This window comes from Labeo rohita, chromosome 25, assembly GCF_022985175.1.
Source record: "Labeo rohita strain BAU-BD-2019 chromosome 25, IGBB_LRoh.1.0, whole genome shotgun sequence".
NCBI lineage: Eukaryota > Metazoa > Chordata > Actinopteri > Cypriniformes > Cyprinidae > Labeo > Labeo rohita.
Genome location: NC_066893.1, coordinates 20,324,646 through 20,341,188, shown reverse-complemented (window position 1 = coordinate 20,341,188; position 16,543 = coordinate 20,324,646). Strand labels below are relative to the sequence as shown.

Here is a 16,543-nt window from a genome sequence, read left to right as displayed (position 1 = left end):
CACAGGAATAAATTACATAAAAAAATATTTAAATAGAAAACAGTTATTTTAAAATAAAATACATATTTCATAATTTTACTGTTTTTGCTGTACTTTGGAACAAATAAATACAGGCTTGGTGAGCAGAAGAGACTTCTTTAAAAAACATTTAAAATCTTGACTGTTCAATTGTTCAAACTATTCAAAAACTTCTAACTGGTGGTGTTTATTTTAATTTATTTTTTTCCATATTTTTTCTGGATTCAGGGTTTTTTTTTTCAGGTTACATTTTTGTGGTTTCCATTTTAATGATTACATTTAATTTTGGTAATCAAAAGGCTTGTCTAATTAATTGTAATCATGAAACTTTTGATGACAATTTATTGACAGTTTAACAGAAATTAAATTTTTAGGGCCCTTTCGAAATCTGTTTAATTTTTTTCCCCAAATTCAGTTTTCCTTTATTTTTTTCTAAAATCAATTTTAATGGTTTAATTAAATTTTAATGTTCAAAATCATATTTAATCAACTGAACTCATAAAACTTTAACAATTTAATACTTCATTTATTTATTTATTTTCACAATATTGTGGTCCTTTTAAATGTTTGTAATTATTTTGAATATTTGTGTGTTGTTTATTTAAATGTTTAAATAGCAGACTATTTTTAAAAGAGACTTCTTTAAAAATATATAAAAATCGTACTGTTAAAAAAATTTTGACTGGTAGTGTATATGTGTGTATGTCTGTGTGTATATATATACTTGCAGGCTATTTTATTTATTCTTCACACAAAATTCACACTTGTTTATTTTCCTTTTGTTATTGATACAGAACCTATACTATTTTTCTAGTAGATATTACCAAATAAAGTAGAACCAAAAACGTTCTGCAGGAAAATAAACAAAACAGAAAACATTATTTTTAACCTTATTGCTATACTGATGTTTTAACATCAACTCTAATAAGAGTTAAGCGAAATAATTAGCCTTTATGGACTACATATCTCATCATCCTCCGCAGCATATAAACCGACAAGTCCCGCCTCCTTTAACACGATTGGCTGGTTATTTTCTTACGCGCATTCTGTGATTGGACTATTCAGACGTCGTTCACACAGCTGCGCCATTCACAACAAACAATGCGCAGGCCTACAACGCGACTTTATGCTAGTCTTTCACTACAAATCCCATGATTCCAATCCTCCTTTAATCGCATCATCCAGGAGCTTCTGGATCGCTCGGGTAAAGCTGGAGGATTGAAGCTGATTGTGTTTACATGATTTTTGGCTTTTCCTGAAAGCAGAAGGGCGGAACAGCGATGAAAATGGACTTAAATGCCATCATAGAGAAGATGGAAACGGGCGACCAAGACGCCGCACTGACAGCTCTACAGACATTTAATAAAGAGGTACATATACGTGTAAATCAGGACTGTTATAAGGTGATGCATATGAATATTATGGGAGGAAGTGTCTGTTTGTGCATATGGCAAGTGTTTCTTGTTTAATAAATATTTCTATAAATATTGCATATTTTGGAGTTTACTGCACTGTGATTTTTGGTTACAAATAGCCCTCTGTTTTGTAAATATTAAATGAAACCTAAAAAAAAAAAAAAAAAAAATCGACGATGAGCTTCCGTGATCAGAACAATTCTTATGTTTCAAATCATGCAAATGTATATTAATTTCAATTGTAAAGGATATAAAATTAACGTTATTTACTATTATAGTTGTGGATGTTTATCAGGAAGGTTATGTTTTACATTATATTCTACAAACTAGAATAGAATATTGAATTAAAAGAGAGAAATATATTCAAATATAGAATAGAATAGAATAGAATAGAATAGAACAGAATAATAGGTTTGATCAGATTGTCAATCATCATGTTGTTATCCTGACAGGCATTCAGAAAGCCATTACATAATTCTTTACAACAGCAAAACAGCTTGAAATGAATGTGACGTGTTCTGATGTCAACAGTAATGCGGACACTTACTTGACTTTTCTTAAAACATGCCTTATTAGCATTATATTGTCATAACTGCTGTTTGGCACTTCATGTATTGCTTTTGAGGTTTTCCTTTTTAGATTGTATACCTAAAAACCTCTCAAAAGGTTTGAAAAACAAAACCAGACAGGCCTTTGAGTTCTTAACAAATGATCCACATGGGAAATAGGTTAGTGGGTAAATTTCAATCTGGCCAGAAACCATCTTATCCAAAAAGAAAGTCATGCAAGTTAAAGAACTTTGTGTGACGTGGGTTAGATTAGGGCTCAAGCAACATAAATAGATTTCTTAGGCTGATCCTGATGCTACGTAAACCGGTATCGCAGAGGTTCATGTGGCTAAGCGCTCTAATCATGCTTTAGGACAGACCGATGTGTTGCTGATACATATCAAGAGATTATAAATTAATATTACAGCCAAGAATTTAACATTTTTGTTATTGCTTATGCAATTAGATTTTGTCAGTTTTCTTCCACCGCATTACACATATGCTGTATGTTTGAATATACAGTGACCCCCCCAAAAAAGTATTTGGGTATTAAGTCAGATTTACAAATGTGCAATTGCATTAAATGATCAAACCAGTCATTTTAATAATGTTTAAAATAAATGCCACTTGGGTTATTACAACCCAAAACCTAAAAATGAAAATATATTCACCCTCAGGTCATCCAAGATGTAGGTGAGTTTGTTTCTTCATCAGAACAGATTTGGAGAAATTAGCATTACATCATTTGCTCACCAAAGCATCCTCTGGAGTGAATGGGTGCCGTCAGAAATACAGTACAAACAGCTAATAAAACAACAATAATTCACAAATAAAATCCACACGACTCCAGTCCATCGAATAACATCTCGAGAAGTGAAAAGCTGCATGTTTATAATAAACAAATCCATCATTATGACATTTTTAACTTAAAACTATTGAGTTCTCTATCTATAATATTGCTTTCTCCAATGAAAAAGTCATCTCGTCTGACTCAGGAGAGAAATATGCACCGTTTACAAGCAAAAAGAGTCCAAAACAGTTCTTAACAAATACTTCGCTGTGAAAAGAACCACGGGGGATGGACATATTCTCTGGAGGAAGCGTTATTATGGATTATAGACTTTGACCAGAAGTGATGGTTTAATTGCCTGAATGCTGTTTTTTTTATTACAAACATGCAGCTTTTTGCTTCACAAGATGTTAATTGATGGACTGCAGTGGTGTGGATTATTTGTGGATTATTATGATGTTTTTATCAGCTGTTTGGACTCTCATTCTGATGGTACCCATTTACTACAAAAGACCCATTGGTGAGCAAGTGATATAATGCTACATTTCTCCAAATCTGTTCCTATTAAGAAACATCTTGGATGACCTGAGGGTGAATACGTTTTGTAAACAAATAAAACTTTTTGGATGGACTGATCCTTTGTATCTATTGCATTTGTGCATAAATGTTTGCGTTTGTATTTCACATTATGTTGTTTTTTCTCTTTTAGAAATCACAGTGTTTTTCATTTACCCCTGGGGAGGAGGAAGACAGAGAGGTAAGCCTTACTCGACATCGTAATACAAGCAGTCAGCGAATCAACCCTGAACAGCAAGCTTTTTAATGCTTTGTCTAGCCATTTTGGATACATTACTTTCAGTATTCATAAATATTCATTAATATTGATTTCCAATAAATATAAGAAGCTTGTGAGCTTGTATCGGTTGATATTAAATGAATCATATTTTATAGCACTGCTATTGTAATGTGTCTCTTGCACTTTTTTTGGCTTGCCTTTTTTGATAGGATGGACATTTTCGAGAGGTATACGGGCAGCTTGATGTTTTAGATGTAGCGTAGCATTAGCATAGAACCCAAAGCTTATTTCTCATTTCTGATTAATGCTATGAATCTGGTATTTTTGCCTTTCATTGTGTAAAAAAGAAGGTTTTATAATATCACATGATGGGATCATTTCAGAAATATGAAGAAATACACTTTGGGGTTTTGTAAGATGACGCTGTGTTGAGACGGTTGGAGAATGTTTCATGGGAATCAATGTGGTTCAGAAAGAAGCTAAAATGATATCTTTATCTTTATGCTGTCTCTTTGCATTTGCATTGTTTACACCAGTGATGTTTTGCCATTTGAGCACATTGGTGATGTTGCAACTAGTCGATCAATATGAGTCTTCAAATGGCCAATGTTAATATCTAGACCAGTGGTTTTTAACTGATGGGTCACGACCCAACAATGGCTCACAGGTCTGTTCTGGTGGGTTGAGGAAGGCAGAAAAAATCAATGCTGAATGCAAACTATAAAATGTTAGTCATAAATCAATGCAAAAATAGGATAGCTTTTAAAAAGGAGTAGAGAATGAGGGATTGTTTGTTGCAGATTTGACTATTTCACTTTTCACTATCATTCTTAGTGTTAATTTTAGTGTTCAGTTCTATGGTCATTCTGGTCATCCTGTTGCCAAACTGCACTTTTGCTGACCATGTTTTTGCTTTTGTAATATGAAATGACATGCAGTAGCCTTCACTGCTGTGTTGGACTCTAGTCTCTTATATAAAGGCTGACCCCTGTCATTTTAATCACTGTTTTACAACAATCCCTTCTACAGCAATAAAGCAGTTTACAAAAAGCATTTAGACCAATGGTTTTCAAACCTTTTGATGCCAAGGACCCCCAAACATGATGACCACCTTGCAAGGGACCCTCTTTCTCTTTATACTGTGTGAGAAAAATAGTAAGTGTGATATTATAAAGACATTTTTGTTGCTATTTAAAAACGAAATAATAAGCTTTTTATTTAAAGATAAGATATCATTTCATTTTTATCTGGAAAACATTTGTATGAATTTAAACTATAATGCTGCTATTTTTGGTGAAATATAAAGACAATTTTTGTTGCTGTTTTAATTTAGTAATTGTCATTTCATTTGTACTAATGGCAAAATAAATGATTAAAATATTATCTGTGAAATATTTGTATACTAAATAATTATTAATAAATAATTATTTCTAAAATGTATGTCTATAGCATTTTATTATAGCATTTTTATTATATTCTATAGATTCATTGGTACTGCTCACTAAAAATCTGTGGGTTATTTTAATGTAATGAATTGGATTAAATATAGTTGGGTTAAAAGTTACCCAACAGTTGAGTTATTAATTCACATCAGTATTTTTACAAAATTCCTTAATAAAACTACAATGATAAAACTACTTTGTTTTCAAATACATATTTTGTTTATTTAAATATGCAAATAATGCATATTTTGAAATGTAAAACAGTTTTAGTGAGTACAGTAAAATCATACTTTAAATGTTTACAAAATAAATTTACAAGAATGTGTAAAAATCTAAAATTCAAAACAAACATGCACATACAACTGTACATATTTTCAAGATGTACACTAAATTCAAAACCAACTAATGTGTGTCTAATAAAAAACATATATTAATTAAAACATATATTAATTATCTATATTAAAACATACACAAATTTGCACATACAGTACTATAATATTAAAGCTTGAAATTAACTAATTTGTATACAAATACTTAAATTACACTCAATTAAGTTTTTATAATAATAAATTATAAAATTCCGTAATTATATTTCTACTTCAATTCATTTTTTTAAACTTTAAATTGTGCCTGTGTATTTAAACATAAATTAAACATTGAAGAATAGTAAAAACTTTTAATGAGAGAAACTTTTAAACTTTTTTCTAGAGTTCATTTTTCTAGCTGAGTAACAAGTTTATGCTCACCGAATATTTTTCTGAGGTAAATGTGATGTTACATCAGGCCTGGCACACCCAATCAGAAGCTGGACCCACCCTGGCCCCACATTACATAGCCTAACAGCCAATCACAAAATTGGAGCGATATTCAGTTAAGATAGATTTTAATTTGGCGTTCTTTTTTTGTTTGTTTGTTTTGTTTTTTTTACCGCCCACACCCCGATACATTTTATTATATTATATAGTTTTTGCGCTATCAATACACAGGGTACTGAAACCGCTTTTGTGCTATTTACTTTCACTTTCGCTTTCATGATTAACGTGCACTCTGTGTAAAGGATGTTTGTCATTGAGCACAAGACTGAGCAGCAAATCCTCCAGCATGGTCTGACATCTCTCCTTACCCTTGTTTTTTATCATTTTATCAATGAGCGATTTAAATTTTTAGCCCTCTTAGCCTACCCCCAAACCTAAACCCACCCATTTTATAGCTATTATAAAAGGATATAAAACATAACTGACCAAAATATGCAGGGAAATGACTATTTTAGTAACAATATAGCATAAAAATATTTTTATAGTCGCTAATCCCAATCCTACCTCTAAACCTAACCATAACTCTATCTGTGTAGTTATAAAGAAACACATGACAGACAGATAAGTGCAATCACAGTAATTTATTTATTGCAAAAATGTGAAAAGCAGCACCAAAAGCAGTCCAAATGACGTTGCATTAAAATAATGTATGTATTTACCACTACACCCACTCCCACCCCACCCCGGGCCCACCTCAAATATCACTTGGCGTTTATCCTGACGTCTTTTTCCAGTTGAAACACTGAATAGGTGATTACATGAGACAGGATACGAATTTCTGTAAGTTTTAACATACATTTGGATGTATATTCATGTTTATTTCACAATGAAACTAGTTAAAGCGGAGGAGACGATTAGTTCATGTGCCACTTCTCTTGAACTGAGGCGCTACAGCGATCTGTCACTCCACATTAAACAGCATCAAAACAGCATTTATTGTTTGAATACTGTAATAAAATGCACAGGATTTGAAATCTGAGACTTTGTTTCATATCAAAAGTAACAAAGCACAAAGCTTATTTATTGGATGGGAGGCGTGTTTCAATGTACCATTCATTAACTGAAATCCTTGGGATTTAAGAATCAATATTGTTTCGTAAAAATGAGAATTGATTAAAATCGAGATATCTATATTGTTTTACCCAGCCCTACATGTTGCTATAAAACTGCGGGCTCCACTTTGAAAACCCCTGGTAGACTGTAACACCACAATGCTGCTGTATTTGGTTATCACTGTGTGATGTCACAGATGGGTTTCAGAGAGATCTCGTTTTGTTCATTGCTTGACTCGGTTATGTAAGGACGTGTCACAGTTGGACTCCAATTTAGTAACTGTAAATTCTACAGTGAGACAGTTGGAGGACTTGGCAGTGAAACAGGGTCAGGGAGAATTTGAGGAGTTGTCAGTCATCCACCTGTGTATATAGCGAGCTATCCACTCTAACAATAATAAATGAACCCTTTCAGGAACTCCAGGTGTCTATTTCTACAACACCCAAAGTGATTCATTAAATTGCCTTGGGAAAAAATGGACATAATGTTGTGCTTCTTCTTATGCTTCTACTCTAGCATAAACAGGTTTCAAGTATGTTTCAAAACATGAATTGAAAGCTGAACGTTTTTAACCACATTGAATCACATGAATCAGTAACAACCATGAGGTTCTCTCACCTCGCCTGTAACAGTGTTTCTCAAATGGTGGGTTTCTCAATAGGTCTGTTTTGATAGGTTCATACAGAGACGTAATTTTTTATTTGTATTGTAAATTTTAACATGTATTTTTGTAATTTACGCATTTATGTAAGGCAGTTTTAAAATATATTTATATGTTCTATATTTGTATTTTTTAATTGTCTTTTTATATCTCTATGTATTTTATATTTGTATTTTTGATCTGAAATATATGAACTGACCTTCAAATGGTAGTCAATGGTATGTATTTATAATTTTTATTTTTTATATTATAATTTTTTAATATAATTTTTATGCATTTTTATTTTTTTGTTTAAAGGGTATTTAAGTAGTAAAAAAAAAAAAAAAGAAAAAATTGATAGTGTCCACTGTAAAATCTAGATTTTAAAGCAAAACCAGTTGAGAACCGCTGGCCCGTAAGGTGATGTTGTAGATGTATGCTGCTGTTCACTGTATTTGTCTCTCATCTCTCAGCGTCTGGGCGAGTTAGTGTTGGGCTTCCTGGAGAGAGACCTCCAGCCGTCCTGTCAGCTGGCCTGCTTGGAAACCATCCGCATCCTGTCCCGTGACAAGAAGAGCCTGGCTCCCTTTGCCACCCGCCACGCCATGCAGATCCTGATCCGGCATGCTGGCCTTGGTCAGGGTGAGGGCATCACGCCTGAAATCCCGGACCTGGAAGTGATTGTGGAGGCCCTGAAGTGCTTGTGCAACATCGTGTTCAACAGCGAGGCAGCTCAGGAGGCGGGGGCAGAACTCCAGCTGATTGTGGGATTGGCTGAAAGGCTGAAACAGTGCCGTGAGCCACAGTGGAACCACGACGTGCGATTCTTTGACCTGCGTCTAACATTTCTGATCACTGCCCTACGCGTGGATGTAAGAGCCCAGTTGGCACGTGAGCTCCGGGGTGTTAGTCTGCTGTCGGAAGCTCTGGATGCCACCCTCGGCCTCTGCTGGCCCGACACATATGAGGTGGCACGTGCAGGCTTTGACGGCTGCTCGGAACTGCCCCCGCTGGGGAGGCAGGAGACAGAGCGAGCCATGGAGATCCTGAAGATCCTCTTTAATGTCACCTTTGATTCTAGCCGCCGTGGGGTAGATGAGGTAAGACTGTGCCACCACATTTAAAGGATTAGTTCACTTCCAGAATAAAAATTTCCTGATCACCCCCATGTCATCCAAGATGTTCATGTCTTTCTTCCCTCATTCGAAAATTAATTAAGGTTTTTGAAGAAAACATTTCAGGATTTTTCTCCATATAGTGGACTTCACTGGGAGCCAACAGGTTGAACGTCCAAATTGCAGTTTCAATGCAGCTTCAAAGGGCTGTACATGATTCCAGCCAATGAAAAAGGGTTTTATCTAGCGAAAAAAAAAAAAGTATATACTTTTTAATCACAAATGCTCATCTTGCAGTAGCAGAAGTACCGACCCAGTGTTTACAAAGCAAACATGCAAAGAAAGTCAAACTCCCTTTACCAAAAAAGGTAAAACAGTGCTGTCAGATGATTTTGAAGTTGCAGAAAATAAGATGGATTTTTTCGCTCTACCCTACTTTTTTTCAACTCGTTGTCTCCCATTGAAGTCCACTATATGGAGAAAAATCCTGGAGTGTCCTCAGAAACGTTCATATCATTTCGACTGAAGAAAGAAAGACATGAACATCTTGGATGACATGGGAGTGAGTAAATTATCAGCAAATTTTTATTCTGGAAATAAACTAATCCTTTAATTGTGTCATGCAATATTTTATAGTCAAACAGCGACAGCGCTGCTGTTTCCTGAATTTTAGTCCCCTGATTATATGCAGGAATACAATTTTTGGCTAAGTTCAATTGGTGAACCTCATGAAAACTGTAAAGAACATTTTCTGCCATATTATATCCCCAGATAGATAGATAGAAAGATGATTGATTGATTGATTGATTGAACGATAGATAGATTGATTGAATGATTTGATAGATAGATAGATAGATAGATAGATAGATAGATAAATAGATAGATAGATAGATAGATAGATGATTGATTGATTGATTGAACGATTGAACGATTGATAGATAGAATGATTGAATGATTTGATAGATAGATAGATAGATAGATAGATAGATAGATAGATGATTGATTGATTTGATCGATAGATAGATAGATAGATAGATGGATAGATAGATAGATAGATAGATAGATAGATAGATAGATAGATGATTGATTGATTGATTGATTGATTGATTGATTGATTGATTGAACGATAGATTGATTGATTGATTGAATGATTGATTTGATAGATAGATAGATGATAGATAGAGCTTTAGAACGATGGATGGATAGATGGAATGATAGAGCGATAGAACGATGGAATGATAGAGTGATAGAACGATAGACAGAGCGTTAGAACGATGGATAGATAGACGGAATGATGGGTAGATGTGTACAGAGACAGATAGAACAATGGATAGATAGAACGACAGATTAATAGAATGATAGATAGATGGATAGAATGATAGAACGATATAGATAACAATAGATAGAATGATGGATAGAACGAAGAATAGATAGATAGATAGATAGAACGATGGATAGATAGAGTGATAGATAGATAGAAAGATAGATAGTTAGATAGATGGGTAGATAGATATAACAATAGATAGAATGATGGATAAAATGATGGAATGATAGAACGGTAGATAGAACGATACATGGATAGATTGATAGATAGATAGATAGCCAATATTGATATTTGGTGATTGTGCCTTCCTTGCTGCAGGATAAATGTGTTATTTTATGTTGTCTGCCTCTTAATATTGTGATAAGAAAACAAGCTATTTTTAATTTTCTTATTTTCTCCTAATTCCACAAAGGCGTGTCAATTTCATTCTCACATCTTGCTGTATAAGCATTACACACCCGCAGCAATTAGATCTGTTCTCTCAGTGTAAATAACAGTGTTTAATTAGTGATGCAGATCTAATGTGGTTTCATGGGACTTGCGTTGTCTGGTGTGTGTGTGTGTGTGTGTGTGTGTGTGTGTTGTAGGAGGAAGCAGCCACTTACAGACACCTGGGTGCCATTCTGAGACACTGCATCATGAGCACCTCAGAGGGAGAGGAGCGCACAGAGGAGATGCACAGGTGTGCACACACACAGCAGGGCAAAGATGCAGATGCAGAGAGGCTTATGGAAGAAAGGATACAGTTTCTCAGTAATGCATTATATCGCACAACTGAATCATGTAAAGTTGTTTGAGACTGACACACTGGCACAGATTCTCACCGTGTGTCTTGATCTGATTTATAGAGTTTGGTAACAAATTAGAGCAGCTCCACAGGGAGCTCAGTCCTAATTAATTAGTTGATTTGTAAAAGGAAAGCGAATTTGATGTGAATTTGTTTTACAGCCACACGGTCAACCTTCTGGGGAACCTGCCACTTCCGTGTCTCGACGTCTTACTGATGCCTAAAGTCCACCAGGGCTCTATCGAGTACATGGGCGTCAACATGGATGCCGTCAAGGTGCTGCTAGAGTTTATGGAGAAAAGACTTGACCGGGTGAGCAACCGAATACTTCTTTACATCCTTTAAAGGGGACATCAGATGCCCATTTCCACAAGTTGGTATGATTGTTTAGGGTCTTTGTGAAATGTCTGCAATATAATTTGGTTAAAATTCTTCAGTGGTCATGTAAAACAACACCCTTTTTACCTTGTCAAAAAGAGACCTGTTCACAGCAAGCTGTTTCGGTGCATGGCTCTTTAAGTGATAATGAGCTACTGCTCACTCCATCCCTCTCTTATATTTTTTGTGTATTTGGTGATGCACAGCCATCAAAAACAAAACAAATCCAACGCGTTCTCGAGTGTTGCCATGTCCGCGGGTTGAAGCGACCCCAATAACATCATATTTAGCCCCTGAAATGCGAATTTACTAGGGGAGCCCAGACAAAAAACGTGTGTTTTTATCCCCCGGAACACTTTTTTTTTAATGGGGGCTCCCCTCGAAACACAATTGGGCTAATTTGGGGCTAGTTTTGAGAAGCAGTTGGGCAGGTTTTGTTATGAAAAACTGGCAGTCCTGGCATTCTCAGTGGCTCTCATGTCGAGAGAAAATAAAGACTCCTATGTTCACTTTTACATAGAACTACAAAACACCTGCATTACTTACGAGACGTTGTAGTGCGGAGAAAATGCCGGATAGCGTACAACTGGCTAAGGGAGGAAATATGCTAATGTGGGACAGTCCGTCAGTGGCCACAACGGCTTAAAAATTGAGACTGTTTAGTTTTTTGGGAATTAAAAAAAGCAGTAAATGGATATTTATCATTGTAGGGTGGTTGTGCAACCACACTGATAAGACATTTGTGTGTAAACACCATGTTAAAGTGAATTTTGCATCTGATATCCCCTTTAAAAAGGTTAAAAGACATTAAAAGCAGTTTGATATTCGTCACCAGACATGATAATAATACGCCAGTAATGAGAACATTCAAAATTCTTCCAGTTGTGGGCAGCCCCACTCACATTGAAATCTCATTGGTCCAAAATCACACTCATTTATATAAAATAAGTGTAATTTTGAACCAATGAGATTCTTTTTTTCTAATTATCTTTACAAATAGCTCTCTATAAACAATTATATAATTAAGTCAAACTTTATCCACATATAGTACACTTATGTAAAGCAAGTTGTACTATATCTAAACTATATATAATCTAAACTGCTTTCATCATGTCTTGTTTATATCATTGCTCTAATCTGCTACAGTTGAGGTCAAAAGTTTGCATCCTCCTTTCAGAATCTTTAAAAATGTTAATTATTTAACCAAAATAGGAGGGATAATACAAAATGCATGTTATTGTTATTTAGTACTGACCTGAATAAGATATTTCACATAAAAGATGTTTACATGTAGTCCACAAGAGAAAATAGTAGATGAATTTATAAAAATGACTTTGTTCAAAAGTTTACAAACACTTGTTATTATATTTTTGAAATATTTACACAAATATTATATTTTTTTAATTTAGTACTGCCCTTCAGAGACTACAGAAGATATTTACATGTTTTCCAGAAGACAAAATAAGGTTCAATTTACCCTGATCGTCAAATTCCAAATTCCAAGTTTTCACCCTCACTCTTAATGCATGTGTTTCCTTCTGAAGCATCAGTGAGTGTTTGAACCTTCTGTAATAGTTGCATATGAGTCCCTCAGTTGTCCTCAGTGTGAAAAGATGGATCTCAAAATCATACAGTCATTGTTGGAAAGGGTTCAAATACACAACAATCACAACAATGCTGGAAAACCAAAGAATTTGTGGGACCTGATGGATCTTTCTGAAGAACAGCAGGAAGTTTTACTGTTCAGGACAAACAAGGGATTCATAAAAAACTATCACTAAACAAAAAAAAACACAGCTTTGGATAATTCAGGTAACAACACAATATTAAGCATCAAGAGGATGTAAACTTTTGAACCAGGTCATTTTTATACATTCAACTATTTTTTTCTCTTGTGCACTATATGTAAACATCTTTTATGTGACATATCTTATTCAGGTCAGTAATAAATAAACAATAACATACATTTTGTATGATCCCTCTTAATTTGTTTTTATTATAAACGTTGACTATGTTTTTCTGTAAATCTTCTTTGAAACAATGTGTATTGTAAAAAGCACTATACAAATAAAATTGGACTTGAATTTTGCAGTGTTGTACCTGGTTAGGTTGAGGTGAAACACCTGCAATTAAGTTATTTTTGTTCTTTCTTTTCTGGGAGCTGCTCTGGACCTGTTTGTGCTGGCTGTGTTGTTATTGTTTTTGTGCTGGGTGTGATGGGAACGCTTTGAGGGATTTCTACACTGGGACACAGCTGGAGCTCCAAAGTACAACAATTTAACTGCTCACCGTCTCCACCTGTTGATGTTGTATTTCCAGGGAAACAAGCTGAAGGAAACCCTGCTGCCCTCGTTAAATCTGCTAACGGAGAGCGCTCGCATTCACAGAGAGACCAGGAAGTTTTTACGAATGAAGGTGAGATTGGATATAAACTTGATTGTGAAGTTGAGGGTCGTTATCTTTTTGGTAATGAAAGTGTACGTTTGTGTCTACGCAGGTGCTTCCACCATTACGAGACGTCAAAAACAGACCTGAGGTTGGGAACGCTTTACGAAACAAACTAGTGCGTCTAATGACACACATAGACACGGATGTCAAGCACTGTGCGGCTGAGTTCCTGTTTGTTCTGTGCAAGGAGAGTGGTACGTGACATTCCAAAATCATTGTAAAAAAATCAGATTAAATGCAGCAAAAACAGTGAATCTAATCATCATTCAGGCACAACTTTGCTTCAAGAATAAGCCACACTGCTGACGTGATCTAATCGCTAGCACACCCTGAGCACATATGAGTTATTCCTCTTATCGGCAAGACATTTTATTGTCATTTCATTTTATTATTGTCATAATTTTTCATATCGGGCCGATGCTGATATTTACATTTACAGCCATTATCGGCCAATTTCGATATTGGTCCGATAATATCGTGCATCCCTAATTTCTTTGATAGATTTCTTTACTAAATCTTGGAAAATACAAACTATGAATTAAAGGGAACACTGAATTATTAAGCAACCCAAATAACGTGATATTTAGCTTCTGAAATGCAAATTTTAAAAGGGGAACTCCACAAAAAAACATATATTTAACCCCTGGAATGCAATTTTTACTGGGTGAGCCCCTCCAAAATGCAATTGGGCTAGTTTTGGGCTAGGGCTTTGAGTAGCATTTGGGCAACCCTGAAATATGTAGTGGAAACCCCATGAAAGATTTATGCTATATTACGTTTATATATGTTTTATACATATTTTGGACAGTGGGGGGGTACCATTATTTCAATGATGTGAAATGGTTGCACTCTGTGAGCTACTGGCGCTACCTGTTGCTGTTTTCACCCCAAAACAACTTGTAAAATAAAATACTAACACAATTACCACAACTACTGAGAGAACTTACAGGTGGCGATGGATATAAGTGTAAACTTAAACCAAATGCCATACCATCAAATTTTCCCCACAAGGAGTCTATACACCCATGGGTAAGAGAAATTACAGCATCATGACAAGCGTCTGCATGTTTACATCCTGCCAGGATGGCATCTAGCGTTTCTTGTCTCTGCTGTTTGTAAGCTCTTTCAGTAGCTGTGGTCTGCTAAAAGCCTTAAAAGCATCAGGGCTAAAGTGAAGAGAACAAAGACGCTGGTTTTTAGGAAGTTTTATTTGTCCACAGGCATCTTCCAATTCATTTCTCCACTTCTTATCACTAGGAAAAGCAGTGAAGAGTTACACCGCTTCTTGAGTTGTGTATTCCGAGTTGTCTTGCAGTAGCTCAACCAACAGCTCAACCATTGACGTAATCAAAATAATGGCACTCCCTCCATAGTCCAAAATATGTACAATGTGGATTTTTTTTAAATAACGTAAACCTTTCATAGGTTTTCTATTACATATTTCAGTACAAGACATTATTTACATTATATTGAGCTCACTTTTGAACAGTAATATATATATAAATTTAGACAAAATAATCTTTTATAATAATCGATTATTTTCCGTCTATTAGTTTCCAGGTTTATCAAGTATACAGGTTATGGTAATGCAGCAGGGCTGCTGGCCGCTCGGGGACTGATGAGAGGCGGCCGAGACCCTGGACATTACTCAGAAGACGAGGACAGCGATACCGAGGAGTACAGAGAGGCAAAACCTCAGTACGTCATTATCAGAAACCGCAAAAGCCATCTGTAAGTTAGAAAAAAAAATTAAATATTTGATTTTTTTGTATTGTACAGCATCAATCCAGTGACTGGCCGTGTGGAAGAGGAGCAGCCCAACCCTATGGAGGGAATGACTGAAGAACAAAAAGAATATGAAGCTATGAAACTGGTCAACATGTTCGATAAACTCTCCAGGTAATAAATCAACTACAGGAAGCCCAAAATGTTCTGTTACTGTTGATTCAAAATAGTATGACGTCAACTAATTAACAGCAAACATGGTTTACTTTCAGGGAGCAGGTGATCCAGCCAATGAAGATCGGAGCTGATGGTAAAATGACTTCATTGGAGCCACATGAGCTTCAATATTTAGCCAGCCAACAGTTCGGAGAATCCAATAATTCTGACAGCGACAGTGACACAAACTAATCCTCCTGACTGAGTTTTGAGTCTTTTAACAGGACGGATAGGGTTGCTTATTTAATTTGATTAAAAAACAAACGTTTATGGTAAATCATATAAAAGAATTGAATTGTTTGACACATTAAGATTCAAATGCTTTGTTTTTACTCCAAAGGAAGACACCTGCTGAATGTTATTTCGTTTCATTTGAGGTTTATTGTGTTGGCCTGTTGTTAGGTAATATTTTCTGTACAGAGACAATGAAAACACGGTTTGGTTGCACAGCACTAGTTTATTAATATAGCAGGATTTGTTTAATGGAACTCCAAGTTATTATACATAACAGATTTTAATTTATATTTAGAATGTGGTCTGAGAACAAAACAAATTTGACACTGAGTGATGACAGGGACAAAGTCTTGGTATTTATTTATTTATTAATTCGATTTTAGGATGAGCTGAGTTGAGCTGAGCGGAAAAGTTTAAGTTAAAATAAATATATAGTTTATGAGATGTGATATTTTATGCGGAACGACAAGAGTTTAGCATTTTTTGGTTTTACCCAGGAGCATATAAAGCCTCCTGTGATCAACTTTTCCTCTGTTCTGTGTGGTAAAGGATGAATTGCTGTACAGTATATTGTTATTGGTGGCCCGTGTAGTTATGTGTGAAAGACTAAAGGGAATGTTGTATAATTTGTATCACATTGTGTTTAAAGAAATTTATTGTGAGATGATAATAAAAGACCCGAATTTGTCATTGTCTCTCATTTGAGATGTTTATACACCTACCTTTTGTTAATACAACTTTATGTTCACAAGTTAGTCACAAGTTCCATTTAACTCTATTGGTAACAGTGGAACTTGTG

At 35.2% G+C, this 16,543-nt stretch overlaps 1 protein-coding gene across 4 annotated transcripts; it reads left to right on the top strand.

Annotated features, from left to right (window-relative positions):
- The first annotated feature begins 1,160 nt into the window (after positions 1-1,160).
- ric8a (RIC8 guanine nucleotide exchange factor A) lies at positions 1,161-16,432 on the top strand. Of its 4 annotated transcripts, none has more exons than XM_051099849.1 (11): positions 1,161-1,388; positions 3,481-3,528; positions 3,777-3,794; positions 7,991-8,617; positions 10,544-10,638; positions 10,905-11,055; positions 13,441-13,536; positions 13,598-13,763; positions 15,123-15,267; positions 15,349-15,468; positions 15,567-16,432. In XM_051099849.1, the coding sequence occupies exons 1-11, from the start codon at positions 1,299-1,301 to the stop codon at positions 15,700-15,702; spliced, it is 1,692 nt and encodes a 563-aa protein (XP_050955806.1). In that variant the 5' UTR covers positions 1,161-1,298; the 3' UTR covers positions 15,703-16,432. The 4 variants fall into 4 exon arrangements, with proteins under 4 accessions (XP_050955806.1, XP_050955807.1, XP_050955808.1 ...); XM_051099851.1 differs by having other exon boundaries at positions 1,165-1,388; positions 13,619-13,763; XM_051099850.1 differs by lacking the exon at positions 3,777-3,794 and having other exon boundaries at positions 1,163-1,388.
- Positions 16,433-16,543: the final 111 nt, after the last annotated feature.